This window comes from Cygnus atratus, chromosome 2 (assembly GCF_013377495.2).
Source record: "Cygnus atratus isolate AKBS03 ecotype Queensland, Australia chromosome 2, CAtr_DNAZoo_HiC_assembly, whole genome shotgun sequence".
Taxonomy (NCBI): domain Eukaryota; kingdom Metazoa; phylum Chordata; class Aves; order Anseriformes; family Anatidae; genus Cygnus; species Cygnus atratus.
The window spans coordinates 111,233,085-111,257,382 of NC_066363.1; the positions used below are offsets into that span (position 1 = coordinate 111,233,085).

General features: G+C 41.9%; 1 protein-coding gene across 4 annotated transcripts in view; it reads right to left on the minus strand.

The window, feature by feature from the left end:
* The window catches only part of TMEM241 (transmembrane protein 241), a 55,793-nt gene that overhangs the window by 12,937 nt on the left and 18,558 nt on the right, over positions 1 to 24,298 (minus strand). For 3 of the 4 annotated variants that reach the window (XM_035564080.2, XM_035564079.2, XM_035564078.2), the window contains 4 exons: positions 23,427 to 23,462; positions 17,393 to 17,427; positions 16,044 to 16,113; positions 13,227 to 13,320 (listed from right to left, as the gene is read on the minus strand). In XM_035564080.2, coding sequence (XP_035419973.1) covers positions 13,227 to 13,320; positions 16,044 to 16,113; positions 17,393 to 17,427; positions 23,427 to 23,462 — 235 coding nt within the window. The remainder of the gene's footprint in view (positions 1 to 13,226; positions 13,321 to 16,043; positions 16,114 to 17,392; positions 17,428 to 23,426; positions 23,463 to 24,298) is intronic. The other variant, XM_050708457.1, reaches the window with a different exon arrangement.

A 24,298-nucleotide genomic window follows, 5' to 3' on the forward strand; every position in this document is an offset into this window, starting at 1 on the left:
AATTACTATGAGAAAACAGATTTCTTAATTACATCTAGTATGATTTTAGAGGGCTGAGAAACCTCCGCATTTCCATGCCTGGATACATGCAGTTCTAGTATTTAGGGAAGCAGGTATACATCCACTGCTTTCTATCACATTTAAGAAGAATTTTTTCACTGCTGTTTTTTTTTTTATGTACTTTTTGTTTCCAGGTTGTGATGGCCAACATAGCCGAGACCCTGATCCTACATGTACAAAATCTGACGCAATAGGTGGATGTATCAGGTCCCTTAGAGTCATTCATTATCCTGTCCTCTCATATTAATACGTTGTCAAGGACTAATATAAAATCTTTTCAGATTAATATGATACATTAATTATTTTTAACCCAGAGCACGCATGTGAATGCCAGAAGAACTGCAAAATTATTGTATAACTTCATCATTTTTTTTATTCCTTATAAGACGAAGGTGGCCAAGCCATTGTTCCTGCACTGTATGTATCTCATAAGCAGTTTGGCTGGGGGAGAAAATGAGCCCTCAGGGGATACTGAAGCTGTCATTACCAGGCCATCCTGGAAGCCAGCTGTATGCCCATCCCCATCCTACAATGGGGAAAGGGCTCAAAAAAGCCTCCATCTGTATCTTGCCTCTGAATCACTTCTAGACATCCCTCTCTGCCATCACCTTAGGGGAGTGTGGCACCTGTCTTGCTGCTCTCAGCCACACGAACACATACATACTGTATGTAGCATAGAAACATATAAACCTGCATCACTGATGAGATATGACTGGACATTTGCAAGTACATCCTAACTACTTTTGAATGCCTAAAAGGTGTGAAAGATATCCTGAGACCTTATAAAAAAAATCTCTGTAGAATATTAGATTTGGTTGAAGATTATGGTAGCTATTTCTTTTTGGAGATAAGCAGCTACTCCACCCTAACTTCACCACTCAAACACAAACATCAGACTTCTGTCACAATAAAGAGAAATCAAAACCAAGACGCATGTGCCCTCTGCTACTGGATGTAATGGCAAAAACTTACATTTCCCCCTCCTGTGACTAATGAGATAGCTGGTGACATGCCATCAACTTCCAGCCTATGAAGTGCAGAATGGCTATGGCACAGAACTCAACTTCTACTTAAATATTTCTCTTAAATGTGACCACTGAAAATGTAATCCAGATACCGATCTCTCTCTCAGTATTCACCTGTATTGAGGAGAAAAAGGGGAAATGATGCAGAATTCATCTAAGTTCTTCCTGAAGCACGCCTTGCTGATACGAAATCGCTATGAATCACGACTCAAACAGGTGGGTGTCTATGAACCAGACTAATAGCATCTGTTTCGCTAAGTTCTGCATGCGAGGCACAATCCACGCAGCAGCTGAAGCCTTCTCAAAGAAGGACAACAAAGGTCATTTAATAAGGGATAAGAAAAGGCTTAATTAGACCAAATAACTGATTTTCTTTGCCTTTGATGAGAAGTACTTTGTCCATTCTTGCTGTTACCGGATTGACTGCTGATGCGCGTACAGATGCAATAGATGAAATATATTTGTATTTCTAGGTTATGTTAAATGTAAGTCCCAATGCCTCCTGCTTCCTGCAAAAGCTTCGTGCACTGAAATGCTAAACTGTACTTTTTCTCTGTCATTTCAGCCTGTTGAGGAGTCTCCTCTCCTTACGTTCTGTCCCACTGCTGCAACGGCCTTAAACTGCTCCTGCCACTTCTTCTCTCCCTTGAAACCTCTGAGCTCAGAAGTTGGTAGGACAAGGTTTCATAATCATCTTGTTCTTATTATATGAATTATTAAATATTTGTGTAATGGAGCAAGCATTTATCAACAGCAACAACAGCAGCAGTGAAGTGTTCTACCTATTAAGATCCCGAACACCAACTGGAGTGAACCAGCGAACCAAGGATTTGTTTAATCAAGTACTGGTTGATGTCAGAGGCATCGGGAGAATTTATAATCCTTCCCTAATGCAGCAAGTCTGCAGCTGATGTGCACATCAGAGGAAAGGAGAGGGATCTGCACACTGACCTTAGCTTATAGAAAACTTACACCCCTTGGCACACAGTTTATTAGTCTTTTCACTTCTGTACTACAAAGATTTCCATATAATGTTCTCTTATGCGGAAAACACTAGGGACCACATCACCGAAACCATCCGAGCATATCTGACCCTGTAAAAAAAAGTTTTTGTTTTGTTTTCCTTGAATTTTACTGGTTAGTAATACGGCACAACTTGCTAAAGAAATATTTCTTTTGTCTGATTTGAAAAGTATTGCTTTTCATTTCTGGGGAATGGCCGGCTGTTCTAACGCTCTGCCACTGTAAAATACTGCAGTAAAATACACTTCATCTTACATTAAGCTCAGCAATAGCCTTTTGGCATTCCAAGTTACTCTTTACCTCATCTAACCCTTATGAGATTATGAAATAGCGATTACTATAAAGAGGCTGATAACCCAGGTAAGAAGACCCTCTTTTTCATTGTCATACTAAAGAAGCAAACCTAATAGGCAAGCTGACAGTTTGCTATATATATCTGGCACAAAAGGAGTTGGCTGCTTGTGAAGAACCGAGCTCAGCATCTGCCTGTGTCTGTCTTCCTCCCAAATGCTAGGATCTAGTGGATGGGCCAGCAGCCAGATCAGGCGGGATCTTTTACCGTAACAGCCCACCCTGCAGTATCAGGATGTTAGAGTGAAGGTGGGAGACGAGGCAATTCCAAGCTCCTCACGGGTGAACCAGGACTTCCCGCAGCAGTGGCCCAGCTGGCATCCAGGGGAAAAAAAAAGTTGGTTCTAGTGATTAGAGTGTAAGTTTCTTAGCAGTTTGGGTCCATGAAGAAGAGGAAAATTAATCTGAGCTTCTCAGAGGTAGTATATAGCAGAACTGTGGTAGATGATGATATTTTTAAGAATAGACTGATATATGATATTTTTTAAGAATAGACTGATCAGTGACTGCAAAAATTCTTGACCATTTAGCTACTTCATGTCCATTTCACAATTCTCAAAGTCCAAATCAACCAGGCTGATATTTTCAACCACTGTCAGTTCTCTCCTGAAGTGTAAGAGGGCATCATTCAAGGGACTATGACCTCAGAGAGAAAACTTCAACAGTGAGGTGACCAGGCAAAAAACAGCCAAAGACAGATAGATTACAGGCAATATCAGCATGTTTCTATAAGCGCAAAGAACTGAATGCCTTCCCAAAAGTCAGGTGGGCACTCAGTCCAAAGCCATGTGCTTTGGTGTTGCCGCATACCAGATAATACCTTCACAAAGCAGATGGGAAGACTGACAAGAGAAAATGTCCCTGAGCAACCTGGGAATCCAACAGTGAACCTTCCTTCCCCACATCTTCGTGTAAGAAAGCAGCCAGCAAACATACCCCAGGCATCAGCGAGTGTAGTATGTGATCCTCTGCCAAATACAGGATGAGACACAGGCTACTGCTGACCTCTACAGTCTTGACCTCGATACACCTACTGCCACTACGGGCTCACCTTGGGAAAAAGCATACAACTGTGCCTCTGCTACAGCCCCAAATGCTCACGTGGACACCATGGAGATGAACACCAACGCAATTGTGAGCTCTGAGGCTACCTCCACAGCTGGTTTAAATGACCCTGATGTGTCCTGACAATGTGCCAAGACTGAGCTGATCCAGAGCACCTTGCTGCAGAGGGGGGTGCTGTACACTCTCATTGACCGCTCTCGCCATTCTATATTGCCTGAGGGTCTCAGGCTGAAAATTGCAACCTTGAGGCCACCGTCAGTTCAGCACCTGTGAGATTTTATGAATTTTGTGAAGCTTACCGTGCCCCTGAGTATTACTGCTATAAGTGAATCCCACGCATGCTGCTTTGCTGCTGTATGGATAGCACAATGCTGCTGAAAGGCATTCAAGGATACTGCCAGAGTCAGTGAGGAAATCTAGTTTAAGGGGAATATTTTAGGTGTGAAAAGGGCATTATATTGCTTTTTCCATTATTATATAATCTAAAGAAACACCTGAAGTGGTTATGATCCTTGTCAATATTGTCAGATGTGAAAGAATTTTCTGTCATGACTAACTCAGAACTCTGTAGGGATATCGCTAGTATCAAAAACAGCAGAGGAAACTTTAGGATGCGTAATCAAGTTTTTTTTTTTTTAAATCTGTTAGCAAAAATAGCAAGTTTCCATCAACCTCTCTCCCCCACAACACGCACAATTTTGTTATTTCTGTGCACATATGAAGTCCACTTCCTATTGTATTTCCCATCTCACGATTCCTTTGGGAAAACCTAATTTATAAGCAATTCCCAGACTAGATAACTAAATCTTCCTGCTGACCCCTTTCCGTACAACCCAACAACAACAGTCACAGTCTCTGCCTTTCCATTTTCTGGTGTGTTTATGCTGTTTTAGTAATGATGTAATGGAAAGAAATCGACATGCTATTATTATTATTATGCTAAGGATTGCAAAGAAGAATTAGTATTCTTTAAGGTTTTAATTTTCCATTCAAAAACAAAAGTCTTTCCAAGGCTTTCTAACCATTCACTGTTACAAAAGGTCAAAATATTCCATCAGAAACCTTAAAAAAAGCAATACTTGCAAAAATGTTGTTTTTAAATGTGATCATAGCTACTCCATTTTGAGTAATGCCTTTTATGAACAAAGTCACAAGGTTATGCACTTGGTTCTGTGGGTGTCAGAAGTCTGTGAGTGTCCCACGCGTGAGAAGACAGTGACAGAAGTGACTACAGTCTGTGGGCTCCCATTCACTCAAAATGGGTGAGGAAGTAACAGCCAAGACGACCTGTTGCCTCCTGCCCTCTTAGCACATCATTCATAGCAACATACATAGCGAGAAAGCTGAATTCTGCCCTCTTCCTTTCCATGTTAGCCATGGATAGGAGAGGAACAAACAGTGGTCATCTCTTGAGACTGTCTGAAGCTTAGGTAATTTCCCTGAGCACCATGTATTTTAGGGATAGGATATAGATCAGGGGGCAAACCCTTCAGTCTGCCTCCCCCAGAGCCCTGTGGCTGTTTGCTGACTTTTGTCAAAAAAAGTCAAAATCCAATCCTTAAGAAAGCATCCAGAGTGGGACTGAGAAATGAACACACTTGAGATTTTGCAAAGACTGGTTCTGAGCTGGGGGAGGGAGGGAAGGAGATGGGAAGACCCATTTCAGATAGCAGCGTCTCACTACCATGAGAAGCTTCTGAAGAAAGCAACCTGCAGTGTGAGACCAAGTGCCTATCAGGGGTCATTGATCAGGCTCAAGATTTGTGAGGCCCTCTGGAGACACCTCACTCATGAAGGGTTTTAAGAACCAGAAAGACAGCTGCTGATCCAGATCCTGAAAAGAACCAGGAACCAGCAAGGGGAAAGAGGCCACTTTCTGCTCATTTTTGGAACCCTACACTGAGATAGCTCTGAAACCTTCTACATCAGTATGTTGTATAATGCATGGTTTTCCCATATAACTTTTTTATTTACATCAGTACATTTCCGACGGAAACAATTTCCAAACCAGCCCTTATTCTTCTGTCTTCTCTTTGTCACACTTATGACTCATCTCCCAGCCTCGGCTCTCCATATGAAAGTAACTCCAGGAAACAACACAGGATACTAGGAATAGTACTAGTAATAGTAGTTCCTTGGCATAATAGATGCCAAGGAACCAATGAACCTGCGTCCTCTGCAATTCAAACTTCCATTAGATTAGACAAAATCTACTTTTAAATTGTCATTTTCTACTATCAAATATATAGGGAGTGTGTCAAGGGCTGGGGTGAAAAAATAGCTTCAGAAAACATACTCCCAACCAGCAGTCCTGCAGTTATCTTTATGTGCAAGAGAACGACAATACCAAATGTACACAACGCACTTTAAATCGATGCTCGGTACGGATAAAAGGAAACAAACTAATTCAGAGCACCTCTTTTGGGCTCAATCTATCAATTCATGTTTGCTGAGACTAGAGATTTATTATACTGAGCGCAGATGAAAATTGTGCTGCGATGCCACCCCCAAGCAGCAACACGTAACTTTATGTACTTACCCTGTCGTGCCCAAAAGCTGTGTAGCTGCCATTTTTCAGTGAATGCACAAATGCAGCCCTATGCAACACCTGTTAATATACATATTAAAGCTTAACATTGCCTGGAGATGCAAAATCTCCAGTAAGTCTCAGCTATTTTTACAGGACAGCTTCCTTAAATTGTATTAGTGCCCCAGGGAGCCTGCGCCACTTCGCCTAGCGGTCACGGAGCACGCAGAGGAGTTGTTATGGAGACTGATTTCTTCCCAACAATTACATGGTGTAATTAGTGTTGGATGCTACGACGTAACTATCAAGCTGTCTCCATGGAAACTACCTGAAAACCTATACTTACAGGTTTCCAAAACTGGGGTGCTTTACAGACCTTTAAGATGCAGTTAAGAGCACACTGATCACCTTACCTGCTCATCAAGCTCAGCTGAGAAACAATTTCTCTTCCGAGGTATTTTGCAGTCCCCATGGTGACTGACAAACACATGTGACAAGGATAAAGTTACGTATTTCATACAGTGAAGGCTGAACACAAATTATAATAAGAATTTTTACCATCCTTAATCACGTTTATGCATGTGTGTGCATATCCACACGCATAAAAGTACATGCGGCATGTAGGTGGAGGAAGCTCACTTCTACATTTATAAACTCCTTAGCATACACAGAAGAATTAGGGTCATGGAAACTCCCTCTCTCAGATTAGAGGAACCAGTGGCAGGAGGAACCATTAGAGGAACCAGATTAGTGGCACCAGTGTGGTTTGAAGTGCACCTACCAGCACAGACTGGTCAATTCTAGCACACAAATCTCCCTCTCTCACGCGGCTTTGGCTTGCATCTACACGGCTTTTCCACGCCAGGCAAGCAGAGATCTCCAGACAGCCTCACGTGCAGCACAGGGTCTTCGCTGAATGAAAACATACTGCGTTTATGGAACTGCAGGGGGAGTTTATGACATTCTTGCGTAAAGTTTTGCAAGGCCCAAGCCATGAATCTCTGTCACTTTTTGCCTACATACAGCAGCGCACAAAGAGGAGACTACTTCCATCTGCAACAGAACTAAATGGGCAAGTTCCAGGCAGTCAAACACATTCTGGTTATAATATAGGTATAAAATTCTTAAACACAATGTTTTATCCAAAATCCTCTCCCATGAGGGCAGAGATGCACAAGGAGACCTATTGCTTCACATCATGTGCCAATGGCAAGACTCTCTTGCAGTGGCACCTTCTTCTGCAAGGAAATACCCTCAGCAGAAGTAAGGAGCTGACATTCTGGACTAGAATGTTTTATAGCACTTGCACGCTAAGCAGCAGTGCAAGAGAGGAATTAAGAGAAACACAAATAGGAGTGCATGCTTTAGGAAAGGCTTTAAGACTATAAAAATACGGAAAAAGTTGAATTTGTTTTATTTCTCTTGGTTGGTTTGTCCCTGTAATTAAAGTAGATAAAATTCTCATGTCAATTGCTATCTGTGGAGAGGAGCAGTGAGCACAACCAGGCTAAGAGATGCAGAAGATTCACTGTTGTGGCCTCTTCATTTTACGAGAAGCAGGAAAAAATAGAATTTCTGCTTTAATAAAAAAAACATCAGTACTTTCCAATCTTTAGGAGTGTTATCATCCATTTTTTTTCACTGATATGAAGATGGATCTACTCTATCCTTTCTCTTCAGGACACCACAGGGACCTAGGAAGCAGATACACAGGCACAAAATATAAAATCAAAGACTACAGGAGACATTCTGAATAGCCGTACAGCGGGCTACAGTTGGGTACATCAGACCCATGGACAGGATATTCTTTCAGATGCTTCTCCAAAAGTACTTTTGCAATGTCTGGCAGCCAGCACTAAACACAGGGTGACCTGGGGCAACCACTTCTAAAGTTAACAAACAAGAAACCAAAGCAGCTGTCAGGAGATGCTTTTACGTAGCAGGGAGCCTCCAACACTATTCAGATACACTGGAGATTACATAATTGGGCATAGGATGGGCATAAGGAAAAGAACTGCATACTTCCTGGTCTGATTAAAGTAAATTTTCTTCCAGCTAATGTGTAAGAAAACCAGGGTAAAATTCAGTGCAACTTGACTTCGGTTATTTTGTCAGAGGAGGGAGGAAGAAAGAATTCAAAATGCACCTTCCACTGACCCTCCCCTTTTACTCTTCCTCCTTATAAAATGTGTCTCAGTAGATTCCTGCTGGAAATAAGCTGAATTCACTACTCCAAGTTTTACTGGGATAACACTAAACACAATATGGGAGCATAAATTCACAAGTAACCAGTATCTCGCTCTAGGAAAGTTCTGAAATACCACTGGTCCTTCCTATTCAGGATTTAAGTTTTTCTGCTGCCTGATTTTTAGGGTCACTAGCAGGTTTCATCACCAGATATAGATTGGCAGCCTTAATATAAACAAACTCACTGACAGCACTGTTAGAGCTCATTAGCGTTCCCACAGCTGCTTCTGTCTGTATATATGAGCATCTCTAGTTTTTCTTTCCAGTACATGACCCACGATACCAGCACAGCTTTCAAATTAAACCAAGAGAACTTAGTATAGCTTCAAAACCTTGCTCTTCTGGGGATTAAATCTATGCAAAGCTATGACAAAGCATTCCATATTTCTTGGGCTTCTGGAAAGTTTGTTTGTTTGTTTGTTTTTCACATCGCTTTAGTGATTTTTTTTTTTAAGCATTTCTCAGGAATCTATACAGATATGACTAATGCACGGGCTATTTGCTTTCACAGCAAAAGTGCGGCGTGTTTGTCACTGCAGACATCACGCAGGGCTACACACACAGATGAAGTCTGTGCTTTGTCCGTCCATGCACAGAGCAATGCTTTGACAAGAAAGCCATCAAAAATCATTACAGGGAAGAATTCAAAAACCTCATACAACGATTAAGTTGCCAGAGCCAAAGTAAGTATCGTAAAAACAAGTTATGACCCAGCTCCAGTTTTTAAGTGAATGAAAAATTAGAGGGCAGGGAGGCCAAATATGTGGGCTTCACAAAGAATGTCTCCTCGAATCTTTAAAGAAGCCCATCCAGCTCTCATGGCTAGCTTATTGGTGTATTGGCACTTCACGAGAACTGAAGTGGTGGCAGCAATCTCAGCCCCAGCTCGTCAGTCACATAGGTACAAAGCATCCAAATGGAAAACACATTTTCTGATTCTCGGCACCTCCCTCGAGGGCTGTGCTGCTCGCTGTCTGAGGACTTCAGCATTCTCCTCTCTTGGCTCATTTGCAGGATAAACATATTCTGGCCTCAAAAGCTGCTCCCTTCCAACTGCTGGTGAAAACTCCAGTCAGACTGAGAGATTAAGAGGATGATCTAGGGCACTACTCAATACAAGAAAAATGCTCATGTGGGAACGCAAAGCCGCTGTTGTTACCCGGAGTTGTTGTGTTTTTTTTTTTTCCACTGGATCTCATTTCATTATGCAAGTTCAGATTCAAATAGTTTCTATCTTTAATCTTTATCCACTTTAACTTCCTCCGCCCCCCCCCCCCCCCCCCAAGGGCGTCACACACTTCGGTTTAAGCACATTTTTACAGCACTAGTTAAACACCGCTTTTCTGCACCTTTCATCCGTTCATGACTTATGATGTGATTCAGACAGCCCTCGAATCTAGGCCATGCGGGTTGGATCAGCATGCAGTTACGATGCTTCCAAACACCTGCAGGAAGCAGCATTAGTGATCAGGTAGATATGATTCTTCCTAACCCCTCCACAGGTAAATCTGTGGTTTGTTAGAGTTACAAAAAAGCTGGTAAGAATTTTGCAGGAGCTGGTAGATCAGCCCCTACCTTTGCAGGTAGGTTCAGCTCGTTGCTTTCTGCCCCTCTGGGACTATCTTTGCAGTCCCTCTTGGTCCCGTCCTAAAACTGACACACAGTATTTCTGAATTTTTTTTTAAGCATTCACTGCCTTCTACTCCAGGAATCAGTTGCAGTTCAGCACTGAGAGCAGCAGCTCCTCCGTGTCCTGCATACTGCCTCAGACTGAGCTCAACAAAAAAATCTTATAGTGAGCTTTAACATTCTTACCATGAGCTTTAAAAACACTAGTGAAAGACATTTAGGAAATTGCTCCTTTTGATAAAATTAGAGCTGCAGACAGATCTCGTGTCCTGATTGCTTATTCCCCTCTTTGAATTCGAGAGGAGGCATATAATTTGAGCACTGGGTTAGAAGCTACAGTAGGAAAAGGACTAATTTGCTCTGTTACAAAAGCCTTCCTAAGCAAGATGAGTAATTAAACCACGCACATGCACACAGACCCTTTAAAACTAAAGAACGGATTGAATTACCAGTGATAAAAGCTAAAATCTTTAGTTGCTACAAAAGCACGTAATTTCATTGACAACAGTGGCTAGAACAAACTTTGTCAAACTTCGTCTAGAGCTGGCCAAACCCCCACAAATCTAGAAGTCCTTGAACTTTGGGAAAGCTTTGATCCAGTCCAGACCTTGTGGCTCTGATTCACTTCGGCTGGGAAGTACCCAAATCTGCCTAAAATATATTTCACAACACATCTTCGCCTGAATTTTTTGGGGATAGGTCATAAATACCACATGTAGAACCATTTCTCATTACTCACAATACCTACGAGCAGAGCCAGCTATTCCCAAAGCATTAGAAAACAAAAATGCAAGAGCAAGCTCTAGATCAGCTGACTCGCTACCAAGGAGCGAGAAGAAAGTTAAAGCACTAAAATCTGCAGCCAGAACGTTTGGGAGAAATTCAAACCGGTGAGGAAATCCATACGACTTGGACAGCATGAAACAGTTTGCAAAGCAAAAATGAGCCATACCTCTCCCTTCTTGTTATAACCAGAAAAAAAAAATAGATATTTAACTACAGTTTCTGGATAGGCATGTTATGCAAGTACACTTTTTTTTGTTAAAGGTAACAGCTTCATTACTGCAGTAGGAAAGCTGCGATCACCAACCACATAGCAAGGCTGTGGTTTTCAGATAACCTAGCTGAGGGTGATGAAACGGGGTAGTAACTAGCAAAGGGGTCACACCAGCTCTTCTGACTGCATTTATAATTGATAATCTAACAAATGAGCTGTTACTAACTTACAGCAAGTACAGCCAGACCCTAGGTCCACAGATCACGGGCTAATTCTGGGAAGAACAGACCTCAGGAGGTCAGAGCAGGTTGCTCACCACTTTGTGCAACCGGGTCTTGAAAACCTTTGAAGATGGAGACCGCACGGCCTCCCTGGGATACCTGTGCCCCTGCCAGACTTGTCCTAGGGGTCAAAAAGTTCTCTTTTTTACACCCAGTGTAAACCTCTCATTTAGACTTATGCTCATTAGCCTTTGTCCTGCATCCATCTTCTTGATAACATCTCCATGGGTACTGGGGGGAGGCTGCTGCTAGGTGCCCCCAAAGCCACTTCTCCAGCTGTTCGGCTCCAGGCTGAACAAGCCCAAAGTCCTGCAGCCTCTCCTAAGAGGGGATGTGCTCTAAGCCCCCTGACTACTCTGGTGATCCTCTGCTGAACCCGCTACAGTTTATCAATGTCTTTCTTGTATTGAGGGGCCCAAAATAAGTTTCTAGGCCAAGACAGACTAGATCGATGGGCTGAGTTCAATTACATGAAATTCAGGACAGGAGAGCAACAAAACTGGTGAAGGGACTAGAAAACGTAACTTCTGAGGAACAGCTGAGAGAACTGGGATTGTTCAACTTAGAGAAGAGAAGGCTGAGGGGAGATCTCATCACTCTCTGCAACTACCTGAGAAGTTGCAGCGAGGAGGGTGTTGGTCACTTTTCTCAGGTGACAAGTGATAGGACACAAGGAAGTGGTCTCAAGTTGTGCCAAGGGAAGTTTAGATTTGATATTAGGAAGAATTTCTTCATGGAAAGGATGGTCAAGCATCGGAACAGGCAGCCCAGGGAAGCGGTGGGCTCCCCATCCCTGGGGGTATTTAAGAGACATGAGGACATGGCACTAAGGGACATTTTTTAGTGACGGGACTCAGTCAATCAGGCTGATGGTCAGACTTGATGATCTTAGAGTTTTTTTCCAACCTAAATGATTCTCCGATTCCCCATTCCAGATGCTGTCTAACAAGTGGTGAGTAGAGGGTGATGATTGTTTCCACTGTTTTACTGCCTATGCTACTTTTAATACAACTCAGGATACTTTTGGTCTTCTTTACTGCCAGGGCACACTGCTGACTCATGTTCAGCTTCCTGTCCACCAAAATCCCTAGATCCTTTCTCACATAGCTACTTCCCAGCCAGCCAACCCCAACCTGTAATGCTGTCAGGGACTCTTTGTTCCTACGTGCAGGACTTTGCATTTGTTCTTGCGGAATTTAAGACTCTTGTCGGCTCATTTCTCCGGTCTGTCCAGGTCCCTCTAGAGTGTAACCACGTCCTTCAGCTGTATTGACTAGTCATAAAACCATAGAATATCCTGTGTTGGAAGGGGCTCAACAGGATCACCAAGTCCAACTCCCAGCTTCACACAGGACAACCCGAAAATCAGACCACATGCCTGAGAACATTGTCCAAACACTTCCTGAATTCCAGCAGGCTCGGTGCTGTGACCACTTCCCTGTGGAATCTGTTCCAGAGCCCAACCAGCCTCTTACTGAAGAACCTTTTCTTAACACCATCTAATTGTGTCCCCATCCAGACTAAAGCAGCCTAATTTGGATATAGGAACATCGTGGAAGATATTGTCAAAAGCCTTACTAATATCGAAGCAAATGACATCCTCTGCCCTGTGACGATGGCAATGGGAGTGCTGGTATTGATCTTCACAGAACTAGTTTTAACTCTTGATTCTGGGAAGACATGCTGGAAACAACGGCTGGTGCACACACTCTCAGGAGGAGTATTTTTCTCCAATACACCTCTGGTAGGTATTGATTTGTAATACTTGAAATCAGCAGGCCAAATCCTCAGCTGCAGTAATCAGCACAGCTCCACTGAACTCAGTCTATACACAGCATTTTGCCTTAGCTAACAATCCTGACTTACTAAGCACCTGAACAATATTTGTTGCCTGAACCCTTTGTGCAGGTTGCATGGCCAGGCTCTGCGAGTGTCAAATAGGACTAGCATGGGAAACTATGGAGATGCAGGACTTCCTTTGCCCTCCCGTGAGATGCATGGATCTGCCATCTTTCTCTTACCTTTGCAAGGAAACTCCACGCTGCGTATTGCCCTGAGGTTGTGCTGCTTTTTAGCTTCACTGTGTGCAACATCAGAAAGAATCCCAGCAGCCCGCTGCAAAGGATGGGGAAAGCTTGTTAGTAAAGTCTCTTAATTTCAGCTAAGCAGTCTCTTACAAGCATCTCAGTTCTAACACGGGACTGAACAGGCACCCTTCAAGCAGTGTTAATCTTATTTGGAGAAAGCAAACTGGTTGACAAGAGCTTACATTATATCCAGCAAATCTGGGGTTTTGTTCAGTCAGTGACTAGAGTCTGAGTAAAGCAAGTCCGATGGTCTTATGGTTGGTCTCCAATGCACTTGCATAATCAGAAAAGTAGAGATTATTGGAAACATGAGGTCAAATATTTAACTTGAGGCATTGAAACAGCTCTGAATAAAGGCAATGCTAATTTCAACAGAAACCACACTTTTGGCAGGTAACTCACTCCAGCCTCCACAGAGGTTCAACTGAAAAATAACCATTGAAAGCTTTCTGCCTGAGTTTTCAAGTTGTTTAAACTTCATGAAGCCTAAATTCCAATTAAAAAGTCAAATACCTCTCTACCAGATAACAGATAGACTCTAGAAGACTCAATAGCATTAGGAACAGAACACTCCAAAGCTCTGTGCTGGAAATTAAGTTAATTTTGATTCTCAAGTCACAGAGGACAATAGTCCATCCTGTAGCCAAGGCTACTCTAGAAGGAACTGTTCCACATCTCACTGGACCTCATAAAGCTGACAAGCTTTGGCTCTGGATTTTTTTTTCCCCACTTGCAACATACTTAAAGCCCACTGGCTGTGAACAGTGAAATAATACAAGCCAGCAAGCAGGGAATGGAAAAGGACTTCAAAATACACGTGGCACAAATCACTAGGTGGCTGGTTACGAGGCACAGGATCTTACAAAGTACTGTGGGAAACGGCATGGGAAAAGAGATAAGATCCACAGGGGGCACACGCGACGAGGCAAAATGTGCCTTGTTCCTTGGTCGGTGTGCTGTTCTTGGCAGCTGATGGCCCCCCTGCAGTAGCAGAAAGGGTAGAAGATCGTGGCGCCCCAGGTTAGAAGTTCCATGCTGGGCTCTGACACCTGAGTCAAGTGCTGCTCCCTGCTCAGGGCATGTGGAAAATCATTTCTCAGCCACATGTCAGTGCAGGTGGTTTTGATACACCAAGCAGTAGGGTAAGATAACTGCTGAGGAGTAGGAGGTACTACAATTTCTTACGCTTAGGCATAACACAAGACCCCAAAGGACTACCTGCTGTGCCTGCAGCCAAGAAAGCAGATGATGCTTTAGTGATAAAAGAACCAAACAGCTGCCAGTTGCAGAGGATTAAGTACCGAGCAGGAGAGCATCCCACCCTGAGAAATCAGTGAGTTCAATACAGCAGCACTGCCCAAACTTCTGAAAGTTCAGTAGCTGGCTAAAGTTTGTTCCATACCTTCTGCCCTGCTGAAAAGTGCTTTTAGTCAAAGTGATTTGACGGCATTTCATGTAATTCAGGCATAAAAAGTGAAACAAGTAATTATCATACCTGAAATACTGATGTCACAATTAAACACCATTTTATTTCATTAAACAAATGGAGCACTTTGTACCTAACTTCTAATGCTTCAGACATTCTGCACAGGTGGTACATTTAGCCCCACCAGTTACCCTTTAAATTGTGCAGGTTTTCCATCAAGTCCTTTACATCTACAAAACACCACATAAGACAAGATGCGGGTAAGCAACTTTTTTCTCCATCAATTCCTTTCCAATTATTTTAGAAAAGTGTAGCGTACAACGCTATCTAATATGTGTACTGAAGCTGGGGCAATGGAAATAGAAGCAGGAGGCTACATCAGTGGTAAAATTGTATTGAAGTAAAAGAGAAGTATGTCTGGGCTAGCTAAATATCCATTAGTGCCTGAAGTTACATTTGTCTTCAAGAAGAAACAGATTTCACCAGCTATTAAGGAACAAGTTATTTGATAGCTAACTGCAATTTGTTTGTAGTAGGTACAGTCCACTCTTGAAAAAAAAAAAACCAACACTTTTGTACCACAAAACTACAGAGGAATTATTTAACAATCATTTTTAAATAACACCTTTTCACAGAGAATCCAGATATAAATAAGAAAACACATAACAATCAGGAAACATTTCCATCATCGGTTAGCACGAAAACATTTTTCCCTCTCTAAAAAGAGAATACTTCCATTAGACAAAAGACTGGAGAGGAAGGACAGGAATAAATTATATGAGATAATTAAGACCTATAGAAAACATTTATGTTGTCCTGTGAGAATTACATTACAGGACAATGAACTTTTGCTACTCGAAATAAAGGGATGCTTGTTAAAGCTTTTCCCTTTTACCCTCAAAAAACGTTCTGCCAAGTAACAAGATGTACAAGCAAATAAATCCATGTACACCCGTGCAGTGCTGAAGACTAATACTTCGTAATCTCTGCAAACAGCAAGTTTAACAAGGGCTAATCCAACTTGGGAAGCATTTAAGAGATGCTATTTATCAAAGCTTTGCTACACTAGGTAAGAACTACTTTGCTGGTGACTGGGAACTCTCCGGGTTCACTCAAACAATCACATTTACCTCGTTTGCACAAACTTTAGCACATTTAAATCTTATGCCTTCAAATGCATACCCACAGATACACATTCTCTGCAGTTTTATTGGCTTATGCCAGTAGAAACTAGGATAGCTCCAATTTTTTTTTAAACCGAGAGCCAAAGCTGGAATTCAACAGTAATTTGAAAACATTCACATGTCCTGTTACAGAGAGGTTACCTGGCGCAGCAACTGCTATGAAATCTGTAGAAGTACAAGAACGGAAAGTCCAAGGCACTGAAGAGATCACCTGAGGGACAAAGCAATACACTCAGTGGAACACAGGAAAAAAAAATTACCACTGTTACAAGCAGGGAACGGCAATTATACGAACATTACTAGTTTAACATTCCTTAGAGCCTTTACAGCTGGCTGACTTTTCATTTGTGATGCTTTCCACATTTCTAGTGTGCTTAATGATTTCTCTCTGACCTTGACTCCAGCCAGTCCCTGCCTTTGGTTGAAAAGGAGAAAAAGGATTATACAAAATGTAAGAATATTCTTTGCTAGCATACGGATGATCCTGCTGAAACAACAGTTGCCAGTGGCTAGACATACATCGCATCCACTTCCTTCAGAAGGTTGTGATGATTCCTGTTGAAGCAACAGGAAACACAGATACATGTTGGCTGCTTCTTCCTCTGGAATTTGAACTCTGTCACACAGAACAAGTCAAGAGGCTTGAGAGAGTTCTCCCAGATCCAGGCAGAGCTCTCAAGTATTTGCATTTCCAGGAACCTGGGCCCTGGTTAATCTTAGTAGCAACAATTCCTGGGACTCCTCCGTCCCTTGGGCTCTACAGATGCAGATGCAGCTCCATCTTTCACTTTTTGAAATGCAGGCCTATTTTCCTCAGCATTTCTGTCTATCCTGGTGGGAAAATGCTATATACACAATACGAACCACCAGTCAAAAGGGGGAATTCAAGTTTACTCAAATGTTTTTGGCTTTATTTTTCTGACTGAGCAAGCATTCTACTGAAAGCAACAGACAGGCATCTTTATCCTTCTAACTGTTAAAACGCCTGTACGAGAGCAATATTTTCTACCATCAAATTTTCGGTTTCTTCAATTTTAGCCTTTGATCTTTTGCTACTTCAAATCCTGCCACAGGCTTAAGGGATGGAATACATCTCATGAAAACAACAAAACAAAATCTTTGCATAGCACTGAGGGAAATGCAGAGGAGGAAGCTCAGATCTATTGGGAGTGCTGGAGCACTGCTCTCAAGAGGACATGTTCAGTAAGGGAACCTTTGTTCTTTACCACGTACCACCTCAAAAGCTGTTGTTTGTTGTCTGCCCTATGATGCTTCTTTGCAAAGGGCAGTTAAGAAAGATATTACCAAATATCAAACACAAATTACAGCGTCAGGTACCTTCCTCTCTTCTTCCTACAAAATACCTTATTATCAGTCATACTGCAATTGAATTCCACAGCTAACTTCTACAGGGTCTGGCTTCTAAAAACTTGCACGAAAAGGAAAGGCACTACAGAAACCTAAAAAAGGAGCAACTCAAACCACTTTACCTGCTGGATGGGATGCGGAGGCCAACAACACCACACTGAAAAATAAAAAAAGATTAATTATATATTGCAGTAGTTGTGACATGGCCCCAACATTATGAATTGACAGCTTTGCAATTTTTTTTTCATAGTGAAACTTATTTCAGTTTTGTAGAATAAATGAGGCATAGATAATAATACTAAAAAAGGTAGTTGGAAAGGAATCTCCAGGGTTGCCACCTCTAACTTGCAACAGGGCTACTGCCAATAGTTGATCATGTCCTCTGTCTTGGGTGGCTCTGCCTGAAAATGCCAAGTCTCAAAAATCTGCCAGCATGGAGATTCCACACCTCTCTGGGTGACTTGCTCCAGGGCTACCCTACCCTCCTAACAAAGAGGTTTTTCCCTGATGTCCAGTTTGCAAATCACTAAAGCTACAACTTATGGCTCTCGTTCCACATTATACTACCAACTTCTCCTTAGAAGAGTTTGGCTAGATCATCCGGGTCCTTTGGGGACCCAGGAGTTGGACTCAATGATCCTTGTGGGTCCCTTCCAACTCTGATACTCTATGACTCCATGATCTCTAACTGCCTTTCAAGAAGGTGTAGGCGTTGTTAGTCTCCTTGGTCTCCATTTTGACATTCTCAACAAGATGAGCTTCTTCGAACCCTCCTTCTAGCAGGCCATGTGCTCTAGGTCCCTAACACTGTCAGTAGCCCTGAGCTTCTGTCTTCAACTGGGAAGCCCAAAACTGCACAGAGCATTCCACCTGCAGCCTCCGCAACACTGACAATGACTTCTGTCAATCTGATATGCTCCTAACATAGCCCAATTTGCCATGAACATACACTACCGCCCTAGGTTGATTTAAGCATTCCCTGTTACTCAAGTCCTTTGTAACATAGCTCCTATTCAGTCAGATGGTGACACTGAGACAGAATCTAGATGGAACTACAGATTTGAGTAACCCTCTCTCCAAGGACGAATATCAGCAGCGTGCACAAATGTCTGCTTTGTAGGAATGTCCATATGTTGTATAAGAGAGTTAAATACCCAGTCCTATGCATGCAGTTGTACACGTGCTGCACATTCATGCCCAAAATGTTAACTGGAAAAAGAACAAATGCTGCCATTAAACAAGTTGAAAAACATGCATGAAAACGAAACAAAGTACCAGCCCAAATGATACACACTTTTTACAAAGATGCAAGTGAACAAGAAAATCATCTGTGACTAGTTCTTTAACTGGAGAATTACTTAAGACTTCTGAGATCCTACATGGTCTTCTTGCTCTGAGTTTGTAGCACAGGCTGTACAGAGCCTCCTTCAGCACTGTTGATTCTTCCTATCAATTTATATTTTTTTTCCCCAAAACTTTTTTTATTCCTCAGTGTTTCAAAGTTTAAAAGTTTAAAAGGCTACAGAAACATATTCTGGAGCATTATAGGATGGGAGAAATGAGTATGTCTTCCAAATCAGAACTAGAGCTTCCTACAGACACCAACACACATCCATGTTGAACACAAGGGACAAGAGAGAGAAGGAGAAAAGAATATCTGGAGAAGCCACTTCCCTGAAAAGTAGCAAGCACTGCACTTAGGAAGGCGAAAAGACATTCATTAATATTGTGAATGGCAAAGCTAGGCAGTTTCCCTTGCTAATTACCAGTGATTCTTACAGGTCACTGGGCACAGTAATAACACTGAAGTATAAACCCAGCCAGTAGAAGGACACGTGATGAAAAGTTAAGGCAGAGAAAGAGCTGGAAATGGTTCCCAGCACACATGATGGCTAGAAAATATTGCTTGCTGTAAATGAGCGACCTCAGGTACTCGTTATTGACTGAATAAGACAGACAACAGGGGACTGGAAGTAAAACTATCACCACTGATAAGAATTATGACTAACCTGTGTTTCTCCACTTTTGCTTTTTGCATTATTACTTTTAAAACAAAATAACAGTGAGATCGGGAAAAGCTCTAAGAGAAACTTCCTTCTGCAACCAAGAGGGATTGATAACCATACCAGACATCCCAGGCCGCAATCCAAAGAAAACATGGAGAAGGTTTTGTTTTCGTCCTTGTAAAGTGAAAGGAAGGTTAAGGCACAAGGGTTAGATGGCATTAAAGCTGTACTGTAACTCTGCCCTGAACAGAACATCAGTAGAAAAGACAGGATTATGTTATAAAACCCGATCAGGGATCCAGGAATTTCCAGAAGGACAGCCTGAACCTCAGGCCACAGCAGGATTCCCGCGCAGGGCTTCTTCTGCTCCTCTGGTCTTCCCCCGTACCCACTAATGTGGGCTGGGTCACCTGAGGTTTTCTGTCTAACCAAAAAGAGGTTTTGCCCGCAAGGAAAGTAACTTATGCCTGCAAAGCTGCCTCTTCATTGCGGAAAATCTACTGTAGCTAATCTGTCACTTCTGTAAATTAAAAAAGCTCTTTTACAGCCAGATATAGTTTAGTTGCACAGAATAAAGCCTTTCCCCGTATCTTCAACAGTACCATTTATTCACCATTTGAAAATCTCCTGCCTTAAGTCTTTGCTTTCTCTTCACCGGCAACTGCGAGGTTACCTTGTGAACAAATACCAAATAGTAAAAGATATTGAGATATACTGAAGCTTTCTTCCAAGTTCACCCCAAGGAGGAACATATCTCTACCTGCATCATCATAGGAGAAAGCCCAAGACAAGCTGCAACCCACTTCTAAGACACATTATACATCCCTCCACATGCCAGGTAGACATTTCTACCCCCGCCTCACACTAGCCTTTGCCAGCTGGCTGTCGAGAGAAATCTGGCTCCTGCCTTGGTGAAAAGCAAGTGACTGGAAAGGAATAAAAGAAAATGCAAGACTACTGGAAAAACAAACAAACAAAAAAAAAAAAAAAAAACCAGCATAACAAGTAGGAAGTATCAGAAGCACAAGAGTCAGAATGCAGTGAAATACATCACTGTGGTAAAAGAGGGTGTTGGGAACAAGACTGGAGGATCAGAGGGACAACAAAAGGGAGAGGGATGAAGAGGAGGATCGGGCTGGGCACAAAGAAGCAACATCACTCCTCCCTTCCCTACACAGCACAGCTCTGCTTTCCTTCCCCTACGTTTGTCCCTGGCCAGGCTCCCTCTTAAAAATCCCCTGAATAATCAAGCTGTAAGTGATGAAGTAAGAACACCACCACACTTTCATCATCAACAAGTATTTCTTCAGATCTGGAAAGTTCCTGTCCATATACATTTGCTAACACTCTAACTTAAGATGTTCTCCCCCACAAAACTGTTTCAGATTTTAAAATGAGAAACAGAGCTTACAAGGACAGCACATGTTAGGAGACTGCTAATTTCAGCTGCACCTCTGGAAGCATTCAACAGAGCCAATACAGTTATTTTTTCTTAAATTTAAATACATGTATTTATAATCCGACATATTGGCGCAATGTAACACCCAGTTGCTTGGGACAGAGCTTTTAATCTGCTCCATCCAGGCAGTGCCTCCACAGAGAGCACAATTTTGGTTTTGCACTGACAGAAACAGTTTGAACAGACCCTATGATGACAAAAACTACTTGGCTGTGTTCACACAGCTGCTTTCTTTTCTCCGCACAGCCACATGTCAGCCGTCTGATCTAGTTAGAAATAAGAAGCTACAAAGGCCTACTGATAATAGCGCTAACAGGGGGACGTTGCGCTAATACCGCTCTAGGAAATTCCCTCGCAGACGCTCATACAGACAAGACCACCAGTAGATGTTGCTGTCCTGTCTCAGAGATGGAACCAGAATCCTGTCACGGCCAAAACAGTCCTTGAGAGGAAGCAGCATGCTAAATCACAAAATGCTGGGTACCCTCTGCCAGAGATAAGCACATTTACAGTAATTCTGAGCTAGAATTGCCCATAAGAATCACAGAATCTTTAAGGTTGGAAGAGACCTCCAAGATCATCTGGTCCAACCATCCCCCTACCGCCAATGTCACCCACTAAACCATGTCCCCAAGCACCACGTCCAACCTTTCCTTGAACACCCCCAGGGACGGTGACGCCACCACCTCCCTGGGCAACCCGTCCCAATGCCTGACTGCTCTTTCTGAGGAGAAATGTCTCCTCATTTCCAACCTGAACCTCCCCTGGTGCAACTTGAGGCTATTCCCTCTTGTCCTGTCACTAGTTATCTGCAAGAAGAGGCCGAAGAAGTCTGCACTCATCCATAGTAAAAGGTCTTCTATTCAGTGCCATTTAGAAATACTTTTGACTGTTTCCTACAGAAATTAAGTCCTTGCAACAACACCGTGTGTCTGTCAGCCATCTTACACAGCTCTCAAACATGCTGACCAGCTTCACACCACTATGCTTCACAGTTCCTTAGTTGAGAAGCTTCGCCTTTTCAAAATCCTCTACAACCATAATCATGCTTTCCATGTAATGTGGAACTCCTGCTCTCTGCTGGACACAACTTCACAGACTTCAAAGGATACCATCAGCTAACATCATACAGAACATAGATCTCACTTCTCAATCGAAGCTGCAAAATTAAGACCTTCAGCCAAAATCTGAATAAAGGTCGAGGCCCAAATGCAGTTTTCAGCTAAAATGACAACCAAGAGCCATAGTTGGGCAGCTGACAAGTGAAAAAAAAACAACTGATTTTACTGCTTGTTTAGTGATTCTTCCTTCAACATTAAACATACGGCTATAATTCATTCAAGACTTCATGGATTATCTCTGTACATAGCAACACATTTGCAAGCCCCATGACTAACATTCTTCAAAACAGTTCAATAAATACAACTACCTCCTTTCAGTAAAATTGATTTGCTTTGCACTTCACACTAAATAGGAAACAACAACTGACTTAAAACAAGAACCTACTTCAGGCAAATTGATATTCAGGTACTGTCAACACATGGGACCTTGGTGAACAGACACTGGAACCATACAAACCGCAAGTGGCCTGCATTACTTTTTTTTTTTTTTAAATGGAAATAGATCTGATTGGGCTATGATAGAAAGAGATACATGGTGTTATGCTGATGATGCTCATAAGATAAATGGGAACCTAAGTTAAGTAACTATCTTACACCAGTGTCCCTGATGTGTTCCTGCCAGGCGTCTTTAACGAGGTCGGATTAAAGCACACATCCATCTAATCAAATGGACAAGCACTTCACTTTTGCTATGCTTATTCCTAACTTCTGTTCTGTGTTCCACTTCCGCCCTGACTAATTTATGTATTTCAGTCCCTTTGACCACCTTTCTTCCTTAGAGCTCCGCATCCATACTCCAGAGCATTCCCACACAACTTTAGTTACCATTCTAAGAAAAGAGGTCAATATATACAAGCAGATATGATAATGGATGGAGAAGGATCTAGTAGTCTCTTTACACCTTACTTCAAATAAAGCCTTACAGAAATCTAGTGGAAACCTTACACACTGAATGCTCTAGCTTATATAGCTCTTTGGGGAAAGGACTGATTTGTTCCCAAATAAAACAAAAAAAAAAAACACACACACACAAAAAATAATACAACCAGGGGACTCTGGTCTGTGACTCAGGCTCTTTTACTAACTACAAAATAACAAGCCAGTTTTATATCTCCAAATCAGAAAAACAGCTAAAGGTCTGAATTACTCAACCCCACTAACGGCACTCTCAACAATCAGTTACTGCTCATGTTCTTTGCACGTGGTACTTTTATAATCACTGCCTCTCCCTCTGGCAATTTAGTTTAAGTTTGATTTTCTGTGGTGGAGATTTTGCCAGGGAGTTACTCAGTAAATATTATTTCTGGAAAAGATGGATCACTTGTGCACATGGTGATTAAAAATTCGTAATTAACACCTCGTTACCTCCCCAGGTGTATACTGGCATGCCCACCTACAACCAGAGCCAAAACCACGCAGCTGCTAAGCCATATTCTTCCAATGAACGTCCTGCTAAATAAATACATTTAAGTAGTGGTAGCTCTGAGTTTCCTAAACAAGACATGGTTAAAAATGAAGACATATACTACAGAAAAACAACAACAGTGTATCAAAGGCTTATTAGTTTTACCTGAATACATAATTGATGTACTGTTGGTCCAATTCACTAGGAGAGGAGAAAAAAAAAAAGTGTTCTTTTAGTAATGCCATTCACTTGATATAATAGATCAGTATAGGTAGTAGTATTATAACACTGTAATGTTGCAACATATTTGCATTATACATGTTATAATTATATAGCATACTTATAATATTATAAACAAACTATTAATATCATAATATTAATCAGCATACTAACCTACACAGCTTTTGCACACTATTTCTGTTGTTACTCTGTCAATGGGAGTCTCATTGACAGGAAAGATATGGTGAGTTTGACCAAAATTTAGACCCTTTAAACAAAGATGGAAAATTGTTTTGAAATAAATGAGCCTATCCATACCCTATACACATGTTGCACACATACACTTAATATGCAGTGGCAACACACCCTTCCCTATACAGACAATTGCAGATTATAGACACCACAAATATGTCATGTGAACAATGCACCTGCTTTCAAAACTACTGTATGGTTGAAGGTCTGGTGTGCAAAGCTGTTGCAAAGTCTCAAGGTTTTAAGTTATTCAGACATTCACATCCTGCAACAACTCACCAGCTGTTAAACACTTTTGAGATTGTATCCCATTGGGAGATACTGACAGAGACAAACCTTGCAGCTTTCAAGTCTAACACAAACTAACATTTCCTCTTAATGCCAGTGCCAGTAACAAGGGGATATTTTTCCAGGATTGAGTCATCATCCTTTGATAACGGACTGTTTAAAACTAATTCAGTGTTTGCATTAGCAGTATAAATATCAATAACTGCATGGTATTCTTAAGATCATCAACAACAAGGCTCCTCTTGTAAAAGTCATTAACGATTAACCAAGAGGGATCC